Source organism: Atractosteus spatula, chromosome 7, assembly GCF_055471065.1.
Source record: "Atractosteus spatula isolate fAtrSpa1 chromosome 7, fAtrSpa1.hap1, whole genome shotgun sequence".
NCBI classification, from domain to species: domain Eukaryota; kingdom Metazoa; phylum Chordata; class Actinopteri; order Semionotiformes; family Lepisosteidae; genus Atractosteus; species Atractosteus spatula.
Genome location: NC_142712.1, coordinates 54,117,615 through 54,140,750, shown reverse-complemented (window position 1 = coordinate 54,140,750; position 23,136 = coordinate 54,117,615). Strand labels below are relative to the sequence as shown.

Here is a 23,136-nt window from a genome sequence, read left to right as displayed (position 1 = left end):
CTGCAGTTTTATGTTCTTGCTGTACGTTCTACCTTTCACAGTATGTGTCCTAGTTCTTGGCACACAGAATAATCTCTCTTCTCAGAATATAAGAGACAGGCTTTGTTCACAGGGCAAAAGCAGGTTTGAAATGTAAGTTGTGTCCTGACCCAGGAAGCCTGGCAAGTAAAGCACAGAATTTCAAATCACACACTGCAATTTATTGCTGTTGGATTAAATCATCTCTGTAGGAAATTAGCTGAAACAAGCACGAAGTATAGCAAACTCTGTCTCTTTGTCAATAAAATCCAGCACTCGGCTTTGAAAACTATTTAGGACTAAAAAAAGAAGACTGGTGTCCAAACAATATTGTATAACCAAAGTAAGGCAATGTTTGTGTGTGCGTGTGGGATCACTTAATAGACGTTTAACACACATTAGTCTCAGCTAAAGAAGTCAAGAATGATGGAAGCCAACAAAATCCTGTAGTAGTACAATACCTGTTTAATTGAATTCATGATCACTTAGTTTGGAGCACTGAATATTAAAAGAAAATATTGCCAGCATAAGAGCCAGAAAGGTTCAAGCACAGACCACAATTCTGGCCAGTACAGGAAAGGATAATACTTTGGATAGCATCCTGTTGTGATACTCCAAACTCAAAAGTATATGTGATCTTCTCAAATACCAACTCATAAACATCTCTCTTAGATTAACGTCATTTCTAGATTCCATTAAAGCATTTCGTGGCAAGCTGATGAGTTAGAACAGTTTGACACAATGGGAATCGTTCTACCCTCCTTCACTGGTTTGACATATAATGTAAGTCATAAATAGCAGTGTTACAGAGATTGGGAATGAGTCCCTCTAAGGCAAACCAGTTTGCTGCTGTAAATAATGTGGGAGGACCCACATTATACACTTTCCTCTAGACCAAAATTTCCAACCCAATGCTCCAGTATTATGAAAGGATGCACTGTGCTTCAGGAAATACTATCCTTCAAATGAGATGTTAAAATGAGGTCCTAACTATTTTGTCATTAAAGATTCAATAGCACTGTTGATAAGAGTAGGGCTATTTACCTCTGTATTCTGGCAAGCCAGATTTATGTTTTTTTTATTATATTTCTTAAATTATGAATGTAATTTGTAAAATAAAAGTAGTTCAGAAAGAGTCCATGTGCATGCTCTTGTACATGGCAGACTGCAAAATCACTATTAGTTGGTCAATATGGTACAGTATATAACTGATTGACATAGCATTAAATGTCAAGGATAAACACAATTTTGACTCTTACAACCCACTTGAGTTCAATATGTTTTGTGATGTGTTATAAATGTTACCTGTTGTTATGTGTTATACTGTACATGTGCAATAGAGTGATGTGCAATGTTTTTCTTATTTTTTGTAATAATGTGCAATGTTTTTCTTTTCTTCTTTTTTTTCTTGTTTGCATTTAAATGTCCATAAAAAAATTCCCTCAGGGGACAATAAAATCTTATCTTCTTATAACAACACTTAATTCAGCATCCTCAGAACTGGTGATGGAGAAATCTTCCAGCCTTGCTTGTTAAATCAGGAAATAGTTCAAAGGCAAAAAAGCCAATCTGAACTGACTTTTAAATGTACATTTCTGATTGTAAGCTGTTTTTTATACAAATATCCAGAACATTCATTTCTGAAGTAGCAGAAGGTATTTGCATATATAGGATATTTACATACATAAGTACATCTAACTGTAGAATACATATAATTTCTTTCTTCATAGCCATAATTGTCCTGACCTCTGAAAATTCAAGACAAAATTGCATAGGAAAAGATAAATGAGCTTTGAAAAACACACAGCCCTGGTTATAAATTGTTGCATTGGAGTTGTGACGATCAAGTATTGGATCATAAAGCAAATTTGTGTATTAATATCTTTGCTTCCCTCCAGTCAATTAAAGCAGTCATAAGCAGTCATACAGTACCTGCATTGCTCAAAACAGATTATTGACTGACCAGTGCACTCCAGAAGACGTGTTGAGTGATGCACTGTCCTTGGATTCTTTTATCTTTAAGACATGTTCTGGTGTTTTAGGGAGATCCCTTTCCTCCCTCATTCACAGTGACAGATGGGTACGCCTTCTTGGTTTACTTTCCAGTCCTGCCAATTTCTGAAGTTGTTCACAGGCTGTCGGGTTGACAGTGCGAAAAACATTAAAGGCGCTGCTCAACAGGAAGCAGGAGCAGTTAAGTCTGCTTCAAAACTGCAGGTTCTACCAAAGTGATGTGCACTGAGGCATTTACCGATGTGTATGGTTTGTGCACAGACGGGGACCATTGGTCTCAATTGCTGCTCTTAGTGTGTGTTCGTAAACTGACAAACCTGTTTGTTTTGCTGTTCCGTTCACTTTGTAGTGCTAGCATGCTGAGCAAATTGGATGTTTTTGCTTCTGGTGTAAATATTGCTTTCTTTTTACAACTTGGGTTCAAGTCTTTGAAAGCAAGCTCACCCAACAGAATAAGAGCAAAGAGCATCTTGCATTCATATTTGACGAGTTCTCCACACAGTTTTACACCATTGGCTTGGTTTCTGGGGTGCTTTTGAATCTATTCCAGACTCTTCAGAGCATAATGATTCTTGGCCTTAGCTATTGCTTAACTAGATATCTGCCTACCTGACATGCCTTCAAAAGCAAACATGTGGACCCCCTGCTGTGCTCATTTGTACACCTGGAAAACCTGCACAGCCAGCAGTAAACCCAGCTTGAATGCAAACTCATGAAAACAAAAATCATAAATCATAAATCAAAATATCTACAAAATCAATTTTGGCTTTATTTGTTACAGTCCATGTGTCAAACACGTGTATATATGTGTTCTTTAATATGCTGTACATTAAAGATATGAAGAACTTTTTTGTAACAATTTGTAAAAATATGTATCTGCACATGCTACACATGGGTTCATTTTTTCAGTCTCCACAATTGCAAGGCCAAAGCTACTTTTACTTAATGGTCTTAGTGTCAAAGAATAGAAAACATATTTTAGTTACATTTTGCATATCACTACTCTTTTGTTTACTAATGTTAACAATTACAATACAGACATGTTTGTTCAAAAGAAATGTTATTTTCCAAAACAAAGAAGTATCCTATAAATGAATTTGAGGCCAGCAAACAAGCAATTGTAGTCCTATGCTCCAATGAAAGACTTGAAGATGTGCAAACATTTGCCCTTCAAATATGGTGTATGTATATATATAATGATTTTTGATGATGGGTTACACTGACTCTTTCCCTTTTCTTTTTTATAGCTGTCTTAGATGTCACAGTTCCTGAAGTTCCAGTAGTGGCTCTGTTTGGAAACGACACAACCCTCAACTGTTCATTCTCCACGGGTGAAACCTTTAATCGCTCAGACATAAGTGTCTTTTGGCAGCTGACTGACACCAAGCGTGTGGTTCACAGCTTCTATAATGGGCAGGACCAGCTGACAAACCAAGGATCCAACTACATCAACCGCACTAGTCTGTTTCACAAGGAACTGGACTCTGGAAATGCATCTTTGCTGCTCCGTGGTGTCCAGATTGCTGATGAAGGCAGCTTCATGTGCTTTATCCGAATCAAAGAGTACAAAAGTGCAGTATTGCTGCTACAGGTTGCAGGTAAGGTTGCTTAATGGAAGATGTCACCTCCTTATTTACAAGTATTTTACAGGAATTCTGTGTTGTACCTAAAATCAGTATGGGATATGCTATGCAAATTTGCTTAAAAAGTTTTTTTCCACAAATCATTTGAAAACAAATTCTTTATACTTCCTCAGAGCAGACATCTAGAAAGATATCTTTGTACCAGATGGAAAAAGGCAACTCAATAATACAGTATGTTGAAATTATAGGCAAACGAACCTTTGAAAGAATTATAGGGGTATTTCACAGTCTTTTTTGTCTGTCAGAAAATCATCTTAGTTAATTCCAAAGAAAAAATGTTTACTTGGATTATCTTACATTATCTTTGATCTGCAAAGTATAGGTGCTTCTTCTTTATTGCATGAGCATGTGGAAAACATTTAAACAGCTGTGCCCATTTTTTATACAAACTGATTCAGCTAGGTTAAAGAAACAGAAACTTCTAGAATCCAACAATTCTTTTTTTCCCTTTTAATGCATTTTTCATTTTTTTTTGGAACTATAGGGAAACCTAGTAACACCCATGTTAAGATTATCTGGATATGACTTTGCAATACTAACAGAAAAATCCATCAGTGTAGCAATATAATATTTGAAATGAAATCACTAAGTCAGGACAGAAGAACAGTGATTCTTAAATGAGTGTGTAATTCTTTTTCAATATAATAAAAAAATGGAAGCTGAGACAACACCCCTTGATGGAGTCAACTTCATAGATGAAATTTTAAAATTGACAAAAAAGCTTATTCTTCCCTTTTCTCTTTTTTTCTGCTCTTCTCTTTTATACATTTATTTGTAATCTCCATCTGATATTCAACCTCTTATACCCTTGAAATGATCTAAGTGAGCTTAAGTTGCATAGTCATTTGCTCAATGTCCTGCTTGCTAGGACAGTCTCCATTGGTCTCTGAAATAACTAACTTAAGCAATCAAGTCTATGCCTTACGACAGGCACATCAACTAAAGAGTACCAGCACATTCCTACGTGCGGTGTGGCATGCTTAACAGTGTTTGAAAACTAAAATTTTCCCTCTGGAGAAACCTGGACACAGTTGCAAATTGAGGAACCTGTACTCAGCCTGGTGGCACCAGGGTTGTTAGGTTTTTAATCCATTCCTAATAGAGGTTTTTACCAGATGGATTACTTGGCTTTCATCCATGTTAGGGGATTTTGTATATTCAGGTGGAAGAACAAAAGAATGGCCCTGTCTCTCCTCCTAGAACTCTAACCTGTGAGTTCACTTAATTGATGCAGACCCACCAGCTTAAAATTAACACCAGGAGCAGCAACCAAAATCACTAGGACATCTCTTTAAAACCAGCCTACAACACCGCATTTTAATCATTTGCATAAGCTTGTTTTCAGAGTGCTTGCAGCTATTGAATATGATATACATAGATGCTCTAGCTTTCACAGCCCTGCTTCTGTGTGAACTATTAATAAAGGTAACTATATTGTGACTGCTGTGATAGTGGTTGGTTTTACTGTTTTTCTTAGAAGAATTATGGTCCCCCAAATTAGACATCAGAAATGAGATTCCTTTCACACAGTATCATAAAAAAGTAAACTAGTACTTTTACATCTTTCAGAAACAGCAGTATGCTTCTTTTCATACCTTAAATACGGTATAAATAAATATAGGTTATTTCTATCTTTTCTTCTGTGGGCAGGGGTCCCAAAATTGGAATGTGATCATGCTCTCAGAGGTGTACAGTATAATTCGTACTAGGCGTCCCTAAATGTTAAGAGCTTTTCTGTCACTTCCAGACAGCCACGGTATGGTGTACTTTGACAAGGCCAATTTCATATTCATCAAGTGACAACTTGATTCACAGGGGTCCATTTTTGTTGTCAAAAACAATCTGTTACTATTGTTTCATTAAGGTGCAATTCCCTTCGGGAATCGTGTAACAGCGAAAACACACTGGTGTTACAGTTCCAGCCACCAGAGGGCACCCCAACCTCTAGTGCCTACTTCCATCTGTGCAGCAGGGGCACAGATCAAGCAGATGGCAGTAGCCAGTCTCTGCTTGCCCAGTGTCCCTAACTCACCACACCTCCCCTCCCCAAACCTATTTAAACACTGCTCTTTGTTCAAGCTGTGTTCAGTATTGTTTACAACTCTTTGAGCTCTTGATCTAGCCTTTGCTGAATTCTTCCTGGACTCCTTGCCTGGCTTTTGGATTTTGGCCTGTTTCCTGACCTTGGCTTTTGGATTGTGTTTCTGGGCTTGATATTAAATGTGTCTTCTGGATTTGGACTTACGCTCGCCCCTTGACCCTGGCTTTGGATTTCCCTTATTTACTGTCTTAGGATTTTTATGACCCTGAAACCCACATAGGGTCCATTCCTTGTTTTCTGAGCTGTGGACAAGCTTAACAGCTGGCATCTATAACACTTCAAAAACAAGTGCTTGGCAGTCACAGGCTTTTCCCAGCTTGGACCCACACATGAACCGTGTAAAACAGGTCCATTTGCAGCTGTTATCCAATGAAATAACATACTTTCCACCCACTTCTGAATTGACCACTTAAATAGATAGGATAGGAAGTAGTTTTAATTCTATGAATTTTTTTCCTTCATCACACTATTATTGCCCTGATGTAAGGAAGGTGTCTTCCATAATGTCAATAACTGTATTTTTTGTAATAGATATTTATGATGCTGGATTGTAGTTAGATTCAGTAAATCACACTATACACCCCCAATAATTTGGCCAGTTTAGGTTTGATGGATGCCTATATATATATATAAAAAAAGAAATGTTCCCTCTTAGAAATAGAAGTCAATGCCTTTAATCAATAAACAACCCCCAGCAAAGTCAATAGCCAAGATAATAATGTTTGATAATTAGGCTTCAGTATAGCTGATCAGTGATAGCAATCATTGGTCAGATTATCTAATGTTACATTCATAGCCTTTGGGCTTAAAAGGATAAATATATGCACTTCATCAATCACTTTGCCAGTCAACATCTACACAAGAATTAGTTTTTGATGTCCCATTCTGGTGATCTCTTCCATTATTATATTCAAAATGAGGCACTTATGCACGGAGAGGAATAAAACCTTATTTTTTCTCAAATGAAAAATAAAACATGAGAAATATATTATTCTGTTTGCTTTACCCCTGCCCAATTTCTTTGTGTAAAATCAATAATGTTACAATTGCTTGCAGTCGATACTACAAGCAGATAAACAAAGCAACTAATAAACCACAGGAAAAAAACCATACATCACAAACTTATAATATTTCAGCATAGAGAGAACATACATACAATAGATACATGTAATGCCTTAACTGACGTAATTACGATGCAGGTTTAGAAGGAGGGATAAAATGTCTGAAATGTATTGATTTCACTTTTCATATTAATTGAATTTTTTATCCCTACTGAAATAGAGCTGTCACTTCAGGCCATTTCTTGTTTTGACTGACAAGTTGCTACATCAATCAAACGTGGCCTTATTGATAGCTTTTACTGATGTCAATATGGATTTTGAAGAAACATTTAAATGCATTTTTCTATTATGACTAACCCATTTAATTGTTGACTTTTCTGGCACTCCTTATTGTTTTACTGGATTCATGTTTGGAAGGCCACTTGTCATCTGTCCATCTTCTATAACAGTATCTACAATTATGGGTATCATCTTGAACTTTTTTTGCTGAAAATTGTGAACAACTCACATTGCAGTCATCGGGTTACGTAACGTTTTGAGGAGCTAAACCTTTTCAGTTGGGGAATGGGTATACTTTGTTTTGCAATTATATGATTGCTTCAAAATGATTAAAGGTAACATTTCAAATTATCTACCTTTTTTGAGCTCAGGAAACTCAAAATTAATCTCTCATCCCTTTTTAATTATTGCATTTTGCTCATATGCTGTAATGCAAGTTTCGATTCCAAGCTTTATCCAAATAAACTTAATGTCAGAAGAAACATTTAGTTCATTTGTTAGAATTCTAAGCTGAATTAATACTTTTGCCAATGGTCCACTCTTTTGAATTACTCCCATTCACTGAGCTCTACAACTGCATTGCTATTTTTGTGTGTACTGTTAGCTTGAACAGGAGATCCAAGGGTTAGTTAAAGGGGAACTGCAATGTTATTTTTATATTTTGGGCTTAGAAAGAATTGGCACTGATGAGTGATTTTCAAATCACAATAAAAGTAAAATGTACACAGTAAATTGTACAACCTCCAATTTACATCACAATGTAGATTAAATTTCCAGGTATGCGCAGCGCCTGTGATTCAGAATGAGGCAACAAAACGTCTGGTAATATGATTCGGCCTTATTACATTGCAATGAAGCAGTCTTGTGAATATATCTCTTTTAATCCAATAGAAATATTGCTCTTGATTTTGAAACGGTTTTTCCATCAAGTACTACTTACTTGTTAACTCAGCATGCAGATCTTGTTGGAGCATTTCTGCAGTGAAATATCTGTTGCACAACCTGTTCTTGTTCCTCATACATCACAATTCATTAGTCATTACGGTGACTAGTGAACAGGAAGGGCCGGTTCACATCTCAATTCAAGCAAACTTGAATGCAAGTTTGCAACAACATGAGGACTTACAGTACTTGTAAAAAGTTCTCAATTTTGTGCTTAATTAGAAATGTGTGCTTAATTTGAAAAAAAAGCAACAATTTTTCCATTATCATTAATTAATTATTTTTTTTAACAGAGATTTAATAAGTGTTCTGAGAAATTGGGACTGCAGTTCCCCTTTAAGAGTTCCATTTTGTCTAACAGATAAGAGAGAGTTAATCTTTTATGTACTGCACATGTGATATAAGATAACCAAGAGCTGGTTTGTATATAAAGTATGCCCCATTCAATTCTGACATGGCTGCACCTTTAGATATATCAAAGCTCTTTCAAGACTAGTTGATGAAAGAAATATTCTTTCTCTGATGATCTTTTGTCTGAATCGCAGCCTCCTACACCAAGCCCCAGGTGCATGCGGAGCCTGATTCCAACCTGAAACCAGGAGATGAAGTGGTCCTAAGCTGCCTTTCCTATGGTGGCTATCCCCAGGCTACCCTTCTGTGGCATGACAACAATGGCAGAAACCTGACGGGCAACGCGACTACTTCGCAGGTGGCCAATAAAGATGGACTGTTCCACGTGCACAGTGTTCTCAAAGTTATTGTGGAGGCCGACAACTCTTACAGCTGCCTGGTAAAGAATGAAGTGCTTGGTGAGGAGACACACTCCTCCGTCACAACCACAGGTTAGTTCTTTTTCCTAGAAGGTAAGCTAGTCTATTTCTGACACAATGCTCCCACTTTGGCACTCTTGCAAAAAGGAGTGGCAAAAAGGTGAGTTTTTGCCAGTCCTCTTTATAACTCCAGCTATAATTTCATGTAACTCATTAAACTATAGATAATTAAGCAGTGAACATAGGTAGAATGCAGTAGCCGAATTAACCAGTTGTCTCTTGTGCAAGTATGACCACATCTCTGTCTGTCTGTAGTCTGTATTCCAAGGTTAAAAATAGTCGCAGCCAGGAATTCTCTAGAAACTATGTTATTCACTATTTCATTAAATTTCAACTCATGGAGTGGATACCTATAGCAATTGTAAAGATTTGTGTACTTCCTACTTTTGAAGTTTGTCATGTTAGAAGACTTTGCAGCCAATCAACTTCATACAGGTCAGGTTCACTGATACAGATAAGTCATTAAATGACTTATTTGGAATTGGAAATTGGAGTCCTGTATCAAACAAGGTGGTGACCTGGTCCATGTATTAAAAAAAACCCTTCAATATCTTCTTATGAACTGCTACACAAATTGTTGGCAGATTTCACCCAAAAGCAAAACCTTTTCTTCTTCCTTGAATGTTTCTACAATAATTTTTATACCAGAAATAGATCATAAACTACTTTGACAAACGTGGCCTTTCACCCTAACAGATCCTAATCAAAAAGTGTTAGGCCAGAACATTCTGAACATTTATGCATGCATGTCTAACATCAACTGGATGAATATACTGTATGTGTAAATGGGATTCCTGCATATACTGAGGTGACCATCTGACTGCAGAAAGTGTTTGACTATCTCTAGACCTACCATATACATTAAAGTTTTGTAAAGGTGGTATCCTGCTCATGTCAAGATTGCTATTTTTAGCTGTCCGGTACATTACTTTTAGTAATTTGTGACACTGAGACATCCTGGGAACTGCTTTGAGTTTTAAAGTATATAAATAATATACATATATATAATATAAATAATGCCTATTTACCAATTCATTTTTTTCAAAGTTAATAAACACTAAGTCACCTTTAAAAGTTATATTAAAACTTCTAAGTGAATTAACTGGATTTAAATGGGGGTATCAAGCCTATAATATAAACTCTGTTAATTTCAATTGAATCTATTTTACTCCTTGCTAGGATAAATCGGTGTTCAGTAGACTTAGGCAGTCATTGATTTTTAAGTATAGTATATTAAGATCTATTAATTGTAATGTATTAGTAAATACCATTTCTAATTGATGAATTATTGCCACACTTTAGTCTCTGACTGTGACATATCAAATAAAATGAGTATCCACAAACACTGAACTAATAATGCATCATGAGCAGTTTATCTCCCACTTTCAGTTAATTGTTCTTTTTCTTTGGCAAACCTTTCCTCACAAAAATATAAAAGTGAGTATATTATACAAATTTATATTTTTGTAGGTGTAGCAGTTTCTAAAGTTGAACTATTAAAAATAAGTCTGATACTGATTCTATCTAAAATTGTAACTAAAAACAAAAAACAATAATGTTGTACTATTAAGCGTAAAGTTGCATTGAAAAGTGTATTTTCTGAAAAATGCCTACAATGTTTGGGCCAGGAATTCTTTAGTTTTGGACCAGAGTTTGGTTTGCAGCTTTTACATGTAGGAGCATTGAAAGGAGCACTCCTGTGTGGAAAATGGAATAAGTAAGAGTGTTGGCAGTGCTTTCCTGAGTGTCACAGCTATACAAGGGGTTGTCTGAGGTCAATCTTTAACACACAGGTTTCTCCCTGTCATCTTGCTGCTCCGCTGGTCATGGAAATGTTCTGTGTTCTGTGCCTATGAACAGAAAGACAGTCTTGACTAAGTTCATTTTGGTGGCTTTTCCATTCCCAATGTAAATTAATGGACCTGTGTAACTGTTTGCAGCCATGGCAACCAGACGCTGTGTTGCATGCCAAAAGGAGCTAGGTCAATATGCTTGCTTTTTATAGATTTATTTAACATGTTATTGAAGATTTCTGTGAGCTGAAGAAGGCTGTCCCTTTCCCAAACACTTGAAAAGCAAGATTTTCTATCTTGAAAAGTAGGCTAATCTGAAATCATGTCCTTTTGTCTCAACACGCTCCCATAAGGTAAGACAAGAAAATCTCATAAAGCAGTACCCATACTTAAAATAAATCTGTAATCAATAGCTGTGGACTATGCTTCTTCTGACCTTTACCACACTGCCCTCACTCCACACATCACTTGGCACCCACTGTTATTGCTCAAGGCTGCCTGACCTTACAGTTATATATTCAGTCACTTGTTTGTATTACCAATTGAAGTTCTTAGTGAAGTTGTAACTACACCACAGCTTAATCACATTATTTACACGGTTACCTTGATCTACATTGTCTGCGCTTAGGGCCCAACAAAGTACAGGTTTTTCACTAGCTGTCTACTTGCCTGGCCACAATGTAATAATTTAGTCTTTATATCAACAAGATCAATAACATACATTAAACAGATATCAGTTATTTCCACCGCTCAGTGAATTGATCTTTCAATTGCTATAGTGTGATGTTCATAGTAGCAGATCTAGAACAGTCTAGAACAAGCTTTTATTCCTAGAATGTGCATAGCAGATTAAGGTTTGACTAGTATTCATATTAATGTGGGTTGGAAATACATAATGCTTTCAGAAAGCAGTGATCTGCTTGTAAAACAGTGTGATTTGGATCCACATTGATGAGGTTCATCTTCAAGCTGTTCATCTTCCAGGAACTTTTAATATATGCTTTTGTATATTTGCCTAGCAACTTGTAACTTCTGTTTTCTACCCAGTATATGATCCACATATTTGTTGTGGGGTATTAGAATTGCTCTTTTAAACATTTAATATATTTAATGCACTAGCGAGATGACTTATGCATTATGCAAGTCAAATACATTGTGACATTGTATAAACACAGAGACACTACTAACATTTACCCTGATGTTTATGAACATTTTACAGTGCTTAGCTGATATATGTTTGCTAAAGGAATAACAGTTTACTATCAAATTTCCAATCATTTTGTGTTTATGGGGTGATATGATTTTAGATGAAATTGAAATGGACAGGATGCTCCAGTTATATTGAACATTACTGTATTCTATATAATTTTTGTCTCTTCTTTTTTAAACACTTTTTAATAAATGTAATACTTTTTTAATATGAAGTATCCCATGTATTCTTTATCTTTAAAAATATTTTATTGTGGTATTGGCATTGATCCATTTAGGATGAATAGGTTTTGCCTGACTTTCCCGCTCCATTTGAGATACATACAGCAACAAAAAGCACCATTTGCAAAAGCACCAATGGCATAAAGCAATTTTAGAGTGATAAAATTAGGTCTTATGCAGTTAAGGCTTGGTTGCTTTATACTTTATCTGTTTTAGTACTTGAATTCCTTTGTTCTTTTAAAAAATGAAGGCATATGCATAGTCTGCATGTAATGAAACAAGCTCTGTTCAGCACAATGAAAATAAAAGAATGAATGAAACTCTACAGTTATCCTAGAGACACGAAATATAAACACTGACCCCCCCCCCCCCCCAAAAAAAAAAGAATCTCAAAGGGTAGCAGTATTATCTTAATGCTTCTTTTAAAGTGGAAGTGCAGTCCCAATGTATCAGATTATTTATTTAATCTCAGTAACAAAATAAATTATTTGACGGTATTGCACACTTTTGCAAATTCTGAATTAAGCACAAAATTGTGAACGTTGTAAAAGCACTGCACAGTCACCATATTTTTGTAAAGCCCTGGTCAGTCCCCAGATGAGAGCAAGAGTTTGCGTGATTAAACTTGTGAAGTGGCCCTTCCTGCCCACTAGTCACTGTAATGACTAATGTAATGTGATGTATCAGCGGATACATACAGGTTGTGCAGCAGACATTTCTCAGAAATATTACAATGTAATCTGCATGCAGAGTTAACAAGTAAGTAGTAGTTGTTGGCAAAACCATCTCAAAGTCTAGGGCAATATTTGTATTGGATTAAAAGAGAAGTATTTACAAGCCTGCTTATTTACAATGTAATATGGCTACTTCACCTCACCACAAGTTTTAGTTGCTTCATTCTGGATCACAGAATATTGTGCTGCACGTACTGTACCTGGAAATTTCATCATGTAAATTAGAGGTTTAACACTTAACGGTGTACATTTTACTTTCATTGTGGATTAAATTGCACTTATAAATACATATTCTTTCTAACACCGAAATATAAAAATAGGGTTGCAGTTCCCCTTTAAATAAATTTAAATTAATTTAAATTTACTTGCATCTGGCTACAGCAACCTCTGTGTACAAATCAGTTGTAACTTAGTTTTGCCCATTGTAAACATTGGATTTTCTGGTATTATTCTAATCCATTATTGTTTCCAGGTGTCTTCGGGGTAATGGTTCACCCCTATTTTAATTAGTAGAATCTACACATCTAGTCCCTAAGTCACTAAAGCAAATGGTGGATGTTCAGAGCAAAAGTTAGCTTTTTGGTATCTCCATTGCATTTTCATTATACACAGTGTCACACAAATATATTTACACGCATTAATATAATAGGCTTTGATAGATTTGATCTTTTATGTGTATTATTATATATTATGAATGTGGTATAAATCTGGAATGAATCGGGATGAAATTATAAATTAAAAATGTAATTCAACAATGAGGAGGCACATTAAAATTTCACAGTTTAATTTGCTTTTTGTTGTACTGAAATACTTTATTTCAAGGTCTAAATAAATAGTTGAAAACACAAACTGTTTTTCTAAAAATACACTGCACCTCTGTGTATTGTGCAGCAATGCAGTGTTAGCGTTGGATGTGCCTTCCCTGCTATGGCACAGTAGGGAGTTTAAGTCCCTTTTCTGGCAGGCTGTGTGTTATACACCCTTGAAAAAGATTTTTTTCAGGTCCTGTCAATAACCTCTCAGAAACACTTTCAAGTTCTTTTATTCCTTTCAAAATTACATGTCATCTGCAGAGGTCCCATTGAGACAGACAGATGAAAAGGTAGGTGTACTGTAGCTTTGTTCTCTCTTGTTATCCTAGATGCCATTCTACAATTGTGCCAAAAGAGAAAGCCTGTCAGACTTTGGATAGTTTCCTCTAAATACCCTAGACTTACTGTTAAAAACAAAGAGAAAAGATAAAAAATAAGTTAGATGGTCATGAAGCATTTGTCCAAGTTTTATTATTGCAAATCTCTCAGAATGTCTAGGTCTACGGATTTGACAGTTTAGCTTGATCCATGAGTCTTTGCGACTAGAAATCGTAAAATATTAATGGCTAAATTAACAGATGGTGGTAATAGACCTTGTGAGAATTTTCCACATTAGAAAAGGAAATCGACCTCAGTACCTGATCACACTGTTATCCATCACCAAAATTATCTTAATTTGTGGCTGATGTTAAAGTTCAAACTGCCTGGTAAATTTCACTTGTAAAGTATGAGGTTAGAACCAAAAGGCTCATGAGCCAGGTTAGAAGAGCAGACCCCACTGCCAATTTGATTGATAATAAAGGCATCCAGCAAAGCACATTTTCTGCCTTGTTTTTTAATCAAACTGAAGCAGCAGTCAAGAAAATGCAGTTTAGATCTTCCTGAACTCCACGTCATACTGTTAGCTATGCATCCTTGTCACTCCAAGACAACTTGTCATTAATTACCCTTTCTTAGTTGGTAGAACCCTGACTTGGACCAGGACCCATAAGAACTAAATGGAACCAACATTGATGAAGATGGAATCATAAATGTTTGTTGAACTTGTCTGCTTTACATTATTTCTCTGTATCGTCTGCTTAGTATTGAAAATCATGGGTGATCAACCTGTCATACTGCTCTAAGCATAATCTGAGGCTTTAAGAAGAGAATAGTCATTATAATAACTCCTTATTAAAGGAATAAGGACTTACTTCTTTCTGTAAGTAAGAACTCCATTGTACCAGTACATGTACCGGTTACATATGGCAATAAAGTTTAAGTTCAAGTTCAAGAAGACCTTACATAAAATAGGACATTCCAGTTTACATAAGCTGTAACCTTGTCTTATTATATTAGACAGCAATGTGTACTAGTATTTAGGGTTTTGGCCTGCAGGAATATAGGGTCAGTTCTCTGATGGGATGCTGCTGTTTTACTCTTGAGCAAAGTACTTTTTTTCAAATTGCTCTAGTAAAATGCACCATGGCATAACTTTCAGATCATGAAAAGGCTATGAATTAGTATTTCTTCTAAATTGGCTTATATGATTAAATAAAGGTTTGAAAATGCTTTGTGTGATTAAATTGGTTTATGTCATGTTTATGTATTCCTTTATTCTGCATATTGTTATTCTAAAAGGGTTAGACACCATGTCGAGTGTTGATAGAATTTATGACAGGAAAACATGAAACAAATATATAACATAAAATTTAAGGAGTCCATAAAAAGTATATGTTGGATGTATTGAGACATTCAAGATAGCCCATAACAAAGGCTTATTTTCTGTGACTTCTTTTTCTGCACTTTGTGATGCCTATGTGCTGCTCATTTTCTAATCTAATTTAAATGCAATTAACAATGTTACAGAAGCTGAAAAGCTCACAGTAAATGAAACTCTTCCAGTAGCAGCAGAAGCCTGCTCCCTCAGTGAATGCTCTGTTAATTAGTGTCCATGCAGAAGCTGAGCACAAACAAATGTTTAATTGACTTTATTTTGTTTAAATATATCACAATGGCATCCAACACAGAAAACAGCAAAGCAACAGCACATACAAACTGAAAATAGATGATAAAAGAATATAACAAAACAAACCCCAGACATTAACTGAAACAGAGATTGACTAGAATTGAGAAAAAGGTGGGAATTATGTGAAGATGAGACAAGACCAAATATTTGATACAGCATGTATCTTTGAAACATTTGATACAATGGCCTCAAGCAATTTCTTCTGTTGACAGTCCTTTATTGAAACTGTTCTTGATTTCTTTTTATTAAAATCTATTAAAAATGGAAATTAAATAAAGCACAGTAAGGTGTCAAAAGACCACATGGTTTAAATATATACACACCTCTCTGTTTCTCTTTGAGTCTAGAACATAAAGATTTAATACAGTGAAATGAAATATATTTTACTTGTATGTCAGGTTGATTAATTCTTTACTAAGTTTGTGCTGAAATGGTCAAATTAACCAACTTTGCCTTTAGACTTCAGTTTTTTGAAAGCATGGTCTAACATTGTTTGTGTGTGGGTCTTTTTAAAATTTTTAACTATGTAATCCTTAACTGTGTAAAAGCACAATTATCAGTTTGAATTCCTTGTTTGAAGTTAGCTTCTCTGACAGGATTGGTCATCCTGCAAGTTAAATGATATTTCTCCTTCCTTGTGAGATCGGTAGCCCAGCATCCTCTAAATTACCTGGCTCTTGTCCCTGAATGTGCTATAGTAATTACAGCTGTCACAAGCAACGAAAAGCAATAGCTGTCTGACTGTGAAGAACTTAGTCTTGTTCCAAGAGGTTCATTTTCTCACTTTCTGTTCCAGAAAACTTCAAAGAGAATGCCAGAATTATTGGCACCCATGCACAGGCAGGGTTTTCTGTAGATCAATTTGATGTTTATATAGAGATGCACAAAAAACTCACGGCTTTATTTCTTCTTTTGGGCATGAAAGTACTGTATATATGCCATAAGGAAAGCTGCAATTTACAGAAGCAGATAAAGAACTCCCCCTTCTCTTTCTTCTGTTTATCTTTTTAGAGTAATTTATTTACCTTCAATGAATGTAAAGAGCTTTAATTAAAATTTTAAGGCATGCGGGAACTTGAGTTTTCATATGATGTTGAGCAGTTTGGAAATGCAAGGCCAGTTAATTAATTTTGAATCCTGTATTATTTTTGAGAAAGGTTGGTTAAAATACTTACCAAGAGTTGCCTTCTGTGACATTTTTATTGTTCCATAAAGCAGGGTAATAATTCTTTTAGTATGCTATTGCAGTTTGAAGTCACATGCTTAGTATAAAGAAAAGGCTGTTGTCTTTAACTGTAATATATTTTCAATTAGAAGAGGCATGAAGATTTGCATCCTCCTGGAAAGGTACTGTTTTCTCTTGATAGCTGAGTGGAACCATAATTGATTGCAAAGTGTAAAATTAAGCTCCAGCATGGATCTCCCAGCTTTTTTTCCTTTTTGGAGACAAGTGTATTCTACCCAGGAGAAGATAGAGGAAGGTTATATTCTGACATTTGCCTAACAAAGTCAACTTTAATTTGATTTGTTAAGTTTTTGGATTTATAGTGTAACTAGTAATGTACATAAATCTTATCTCCCAAAAAGCATTTGAAAAAAAAAGTGTTCAACATGCTGGTTTGATGTATGTCTTTTCTTTGACAGCTAGCTTTGAATCTTGAATAGGAGGATTTTGCTGGTCTACAGAGATCTGCATGGAGTACTGACATACAGAAGATATGATGGATGGATTAATACCCTCATTCATTTTTTTCTTTTTTTATTTCATAATGTTAGCATGCCCAAAGGGGTTGGCCAGCCAGTTGATCTTGGACCCCTAGAGGGTTTTTGGTTCCTCTCCTCCGTTGTCTTCTGGTCTTTTCTGTTCTGTATTCACATGTAGGGTCACTTGCATTGTTAAGCACCTTGGGGCAACCTTGTTGTGAAAGGCGCTATTTAAAATAAATTGAATTGAATCTATTGCTCTTTTAACTCTTTCTAGTGTGATATTGGTTTTTTCTCTCTGTCCATATCACTTACAAAGAAGTAATTCTTATTTAAAATGCTAAAAAATACAGTGTATGTACTGATCTGAGTCCATTTCACACAATCCTATGCATGGCTTTTTTCATTTTATTATTCCACGATATAAATTTAAATAATTATTATTACATTTTAATTTAATATATAACATTGGATCTCTGGACAGCCATTTTAATATTTACTTTTCTGAAGGGTCCGTTATGACAGAATGGTAAAACTAACACTCAACAGAAAATGCAATCGCTTCTCATTCATTAAACTGCATTTTGCCTCTTTACACCCATGTTTACATAAGAATAAAAAATGATTTAATGCTATATTAAACCATCCAGGATGTCCCGCTCTTTATCCTACATACAGTATGTATAGAGTAAGTGACTGGACAGAGACTGATCTTGATGTAAAAATGTCCAGACCCCACAAAGGAATTTAGGTCAAAATTACAGTAGGTCAGCCACTGGATTAAAAACATGCTGTATTTATCAAGTTAAAACAAAATTTGATGAATTGAAGTTTATCAAGAAATTGTCTGCTCTTTATTTTGATGCAGGCCGTTTAAATTGTTTTATTTTCACATATCAGATTGCTATGTGCACACATCTGTCTTATTTCTATCTTGATTAAAAAATGGTAGTAAAGCTCAACAATGTGAAAAATCAATAGTTGGAAACATGAGCATTGTCTTTAAAATAAAAATATTAAGTACATGTACGTCTTTTTGTGTAACAGAAGGGGAGTTGTGGCACAGTGGCATGGTATTTAGCATTGCTGCCTGGTAGCGCTGGGACCCTGGGTTCAGTTCTGGACCTGTGGTGCTATCTGTGTAGAGTTTGTATGTTCTGCCCGTGTTTGCGTAGGTGTACTCTGGGGGCTCTAGTTACCTCACAATGTACCTCCAGATGGCTTCTGAGAAAATTTGAAGTGGCGTAAGTTTGTGCATACGCATGTTTGTGTCTGCGTGTGTGCCCCGTGATGGACTGGCATTCTGTCCAGCGTGTATCCTGGCTTGCTCCCAATTCTTGCCGTTATATTTTTGTAGTAGCTTGTCCTTTTTATTTGCGTTCGTCTCCATGATGTGTGGAAATGTTATGCTTATTATAGAGTTCTGAGTTTATGGAAAGAAAAGTGTCCAAAAGGAAATAAACTGTTGCTGCTACTCAATTATTAATCTCATCAAACACATTTAATTCCATCCCTCAGTTCCTTATATATAGGTGCAAATTAAAAGACTACATTGTATTGGCTCAGACAAATATACACACAGTAATATTATTAATATATCTATTTGACCGCTTCTATAATTCCAAATCAATTTCGTTTCAATTCATTATTGAATTCATGAGTGAGTGAAATCGATCATGGCAATGTAGATCTTTTTCTCCTTTCTGGCATCTTATAGAGGACAAGGTAAAATTATCAAGGGAAATGAAAAAATTGCGTCACTTTTCTTCAAATAAAATTGAATGAAAGTTTATTGTGATGGTAATTACACTTTCTTTATCGTTTAGATAAATTTGCCTCTATATTTGAGATTATATAAATGCCTGATATAATCCCAATTAATTCATTGCTAACTGCAGAAACTGAGTGCAACTCAAACTAGAAAAGATTTTTGCCTGTTTTTTTTAACTTGGACTTGATCTATGATTGATATCCATATATTTGACTTGAAAAAGGTTTAATCATGTTTCTACAGCTGAGAAGACTGGCGGTTCTATGGATGTTCTCTAATACATTTGTCTAAGGAGCATTACTGGATTCATACTTCAACTCTGTGCCAGACCCCTTTGCTTAATCGATGTCTTCTCCTTGTGTGTATTGCCTCTCCTGGTTTCTAAAGATATTATCTTGAGAGTCTTAGTGTGCAAACTTAAGAAAGTACAGCTGAGTTTGGTTTGGCCTGGGCTCTTATAAAAAATGATTTGTGATTATGAAAGACACAGTATGATTTAATTAATTTATCATTTTTATGAATTGGATTGGATTAACTGAACTACAGTTTAAGTTGGAGGATATAAAAACGAAGGCAATTTCCTTTCATTATTTTAATGTCACATAAAATATAGCAATAACCTAAAACCAACGTTCTCTATCAACTTCAGAAATGATTCCATCATTGTTATATAATGAAGTTTCTCTTAGTATTCTTTCAGAGTCTTCTATTATTATTATTTTTATTTTTATTATTATTAGTGTTGTCATTGTTATCTTACAAGGATCTTTTCATCTATCATGGTTGAGACTATTTATGTCTGAGGTTGTCTGGAGTTACATAGAAAAGAAAAAATTAAAACAAGTGAAAAAATATAATTGAAAGTAACTGAAACCGAGATGTACACAGTCACATGAATTCAAATTATATTGAAAACTATTTTATCAATGTTAATTTTTTTAAGAAAATGTTTGACAATTGTCTCCAAATGCTGAGCATCTAATGCAGTACTGATTAGAATTTAGCCTTTTTTCCTCAATGTCTGTGACAGGCAATGTTGAAAAGTGATGAAACATTGTTTGAAACATAATTATTTATTTCTGAGTAAGAAATCCAGTTGAAGATGAAATAATGGGCCAAAATGTTGCAGCACATCTCCCAAGTGGTATCTGAAGATGTACTTATTCCTTAATCTTTGCAAAGTTACATTGTGCCTTCCACAAACAGGGCCTCCTAGGCTTTCCATTCTGAAGACACGTATGTCTTTAACTCAGCTTAATGTACAATTGACAGAGCAAATTGCCAGTACTCCCTGTAGCTGTCACTACTGATCGCCGTCTACAAATCTTTAACTCAAGTCTAGTCTGCTTTAAAGCTCATTAAAAATTTAGAGAGCAAGAGTTTTTAGTGACTTACTGGTCCAAAGTTTTCTGCTGGTTAAAAAAAATCAATAGCTTGCTTCAGTCAGACATCTTAATGCCTGTCTCTTTGAAAGGAAAGAAAAGGTGATTGACTCTGTCAGCGAGGAAACGTCAAATGTGCCTTTAATACAGACTCATTCTGAGTCCACTTTAGCACTCTAGGGCTGTGTAATGTGAGCAGAGAGACTTTAGAGCAGCCAAATGTTGAGTGGTATTAACTGTCTGCTCAACTAGACTCACCAGGCCAATTATTATAGAAACAGTTTTCCCTTCAGGAAATTTTAGATATTAAAAATAAGCACAACCAAAAAACATCAAAACACCCAAAGCATATTTGCTTTAAATAGTATACACACTTAATTATACATCCTACAGGGGCCTTTTACTCTGGAAAGAAAATCATATTAACTCTCAATTAAATCCTTCTACAGGTACAGACTAATAAGGTTGTTTGGTCATGTTTTAGTGCTACGTAAACAGCTTGTGGCCTACCCTGAAACTGTTATTTTAGTGAAATGTATTGCGATCCGTCCATTGTAAACAGGTTTTTATTACAAAACATACTTAAAAGTATCATGTAGTTTTATGGCTCATGAAACCTGTCTGGCTTAAAGCCGCGGCTTGCTGAACATCTTACTCATTAACGTGTTTTATTTAAACAGTTATTTCCGCTCAAATTGCAAACTGAAATCCTCTAAAGATGGATGTTCTCATTTTCCATAAGTGAAAGGAATGATCAGAATTTACCCTTTTTGTCCATTATATAAAAGCATATTATATAAATATAATAAGGGGAGACAAAACAAGCATTCCCTGGTACTAATATAAGATAGTTTTGCTGTTTCTCTTCTTTACCCCATTCTTTAAAGATATAGTCTTCTGTGATCGAACAAGTAATAGGATTATTCCCTGCTGAAAAGACTTACTTGTTACTTTTTTCTTCATGAGATACTGATTGTATTAGTCTTGTTTCTTGACTCATTTAATACATGGATCACCTGATTGATTTTTAGAGATGATTATGGTCCTGAGTTGAGTTGAGGATAATAGTAGCGTTTAATAGTCTGGAGGATGTTATCAGTTGCTTCCAAAGTGGTCAAACATAGCATACCAATAAGGTATTTCTCTGAACTTGCTGAGGAACACTTCATTGAAAATCCCTGTGCATAAAAATACTGACATAATTTATAATTCAGATTTTGTAAATTTATTTTTTTCTGACATTCCGGTTGGTTAGGTATACAACTAATTTATGGACTCCAATATCAGGTCCAACACTTAATACTTCAATCATTAAACCCTCTACATATTTGCCTTTTCCTCTCTTATCCCAGATGTGGTGAAAAGTACAGCTGCATTTGTGTGTTTTTGCATACTGAATCACTTGTACATAAATTGAAAGGCAAAGACATTAGCACATTACTCTGTTAAGATTCAGTTGCCTCTGTAGAGAGTAATACGGTATGTCTTTAAGACAACAGTGCAGTTCAATTTAAGGGAGATTTACAATCTTCTTTTTAGAGTTGCATGACACTTTAATAATAAATCCACTATTCATAATGCTGGACTACGTTGCTATCTTTTTTATTTTATAATCCCAGTTTGAAATTTTAAAGTGTGTCTTTACATTTCTGCTCACAGCAAGGACCCCTGTGCCCATGCTGGGAAAATGTTTAATTGTAGTCTGTTGACAGTTTAGACCTTGTCCTTTCAGGAATCTGTGTGACTTTTCAATGGGAGGGCAATGTTATTGCTGGTTACGATTTGCCATGCAGCAATGATTGGGTGTCCATTGGCCTCTTAATTCCTGCCAGACACTGATTTACTGCAAGTAATTTTACATAGAAAGGACAAGTGTGACATCAATCTATTTATTACTTTGTTAAATTGAACTTGACCATTGGTTTTGGTAAATAATAAAATATCCAAGACCTTGCATTTTTAGAGCTTTTCTTTTTTGGGGAGTTACAGATTGCTTGAACTGAACTTCAATAAATCAGAGAAAAAGCCTTCGTAATTATCATGAGCTTTGAGGAACAGCGATGCTCTCTAACAATAATAGTGTACATTACAATTAGATTTGTAGTTTATTAAACAAATATGAATATCAAATAATTAGCCAATAATGACATTTCACATAGTCATGGTGAAATTGTGTATTCTAGTTTAATCTCAGTAACATTTCATACTTTTTAAGCGTGATATAATGCTCCATAGTCTGCTCCATGTTTGAAAAAAGAAAATCACATATTTCAAGTTGTGTCTCAGAAATTACCTTTATTGAAAATAAAACATCTGATGCCCTTAATAACAGTACATACAGATTAATATTCTGTAGTGTTAATAACAAACTTTATTCCTTTGCCCAAATATCTCAGAACCATTTTATAACTGTGATAGTTTTTTATTTTGCTCAACTCAAACACCAATAACAGTAAAATTCTCGTCCTTGGTCAATTGTTTAAGGAGATGTTCCTAATTTATTAATTTTTGAATAACAGGTGATTTAGGGTGACCTACAGTATAAGAATAACTGGACTGGGGCTGTCCAGGTCCAGGGTTGGAGACCCCTGATCTATACCTACTGTATAGAGTG

The 23,136-nt window shown here is 35.2% G+C and overlaps 1 protein-coding gene across 6 annotated transcripts in view; it reads left to right on the top strand.

Annotated features, from left to right (window-relative positions):
- The window catches only part of cd276 (CD276 molecule), a 95,097-nt gene that overhangs the window by 33,482 nt on the left and 38,479 nt on the right, over positions 1-23,136 (top strand). For all 6 annotated transcript variants that reach the window (XM_088920303.1, XM_088920306.1, XM_088920307.1 and 3 more), the window contains exons 3-4: positions 3,279-3,629; positions 8,603-8,899. In XM_088920303.1, coding sequence (XP_088776429.1) covers positions 3,279-3,629; positions 8,603-8,899 — 648 coding nt within the window. The remainder of the gene's footprint in view (positions 1-3,278; positions 3,630-8,602; positions 8,900-23,136) is intronic.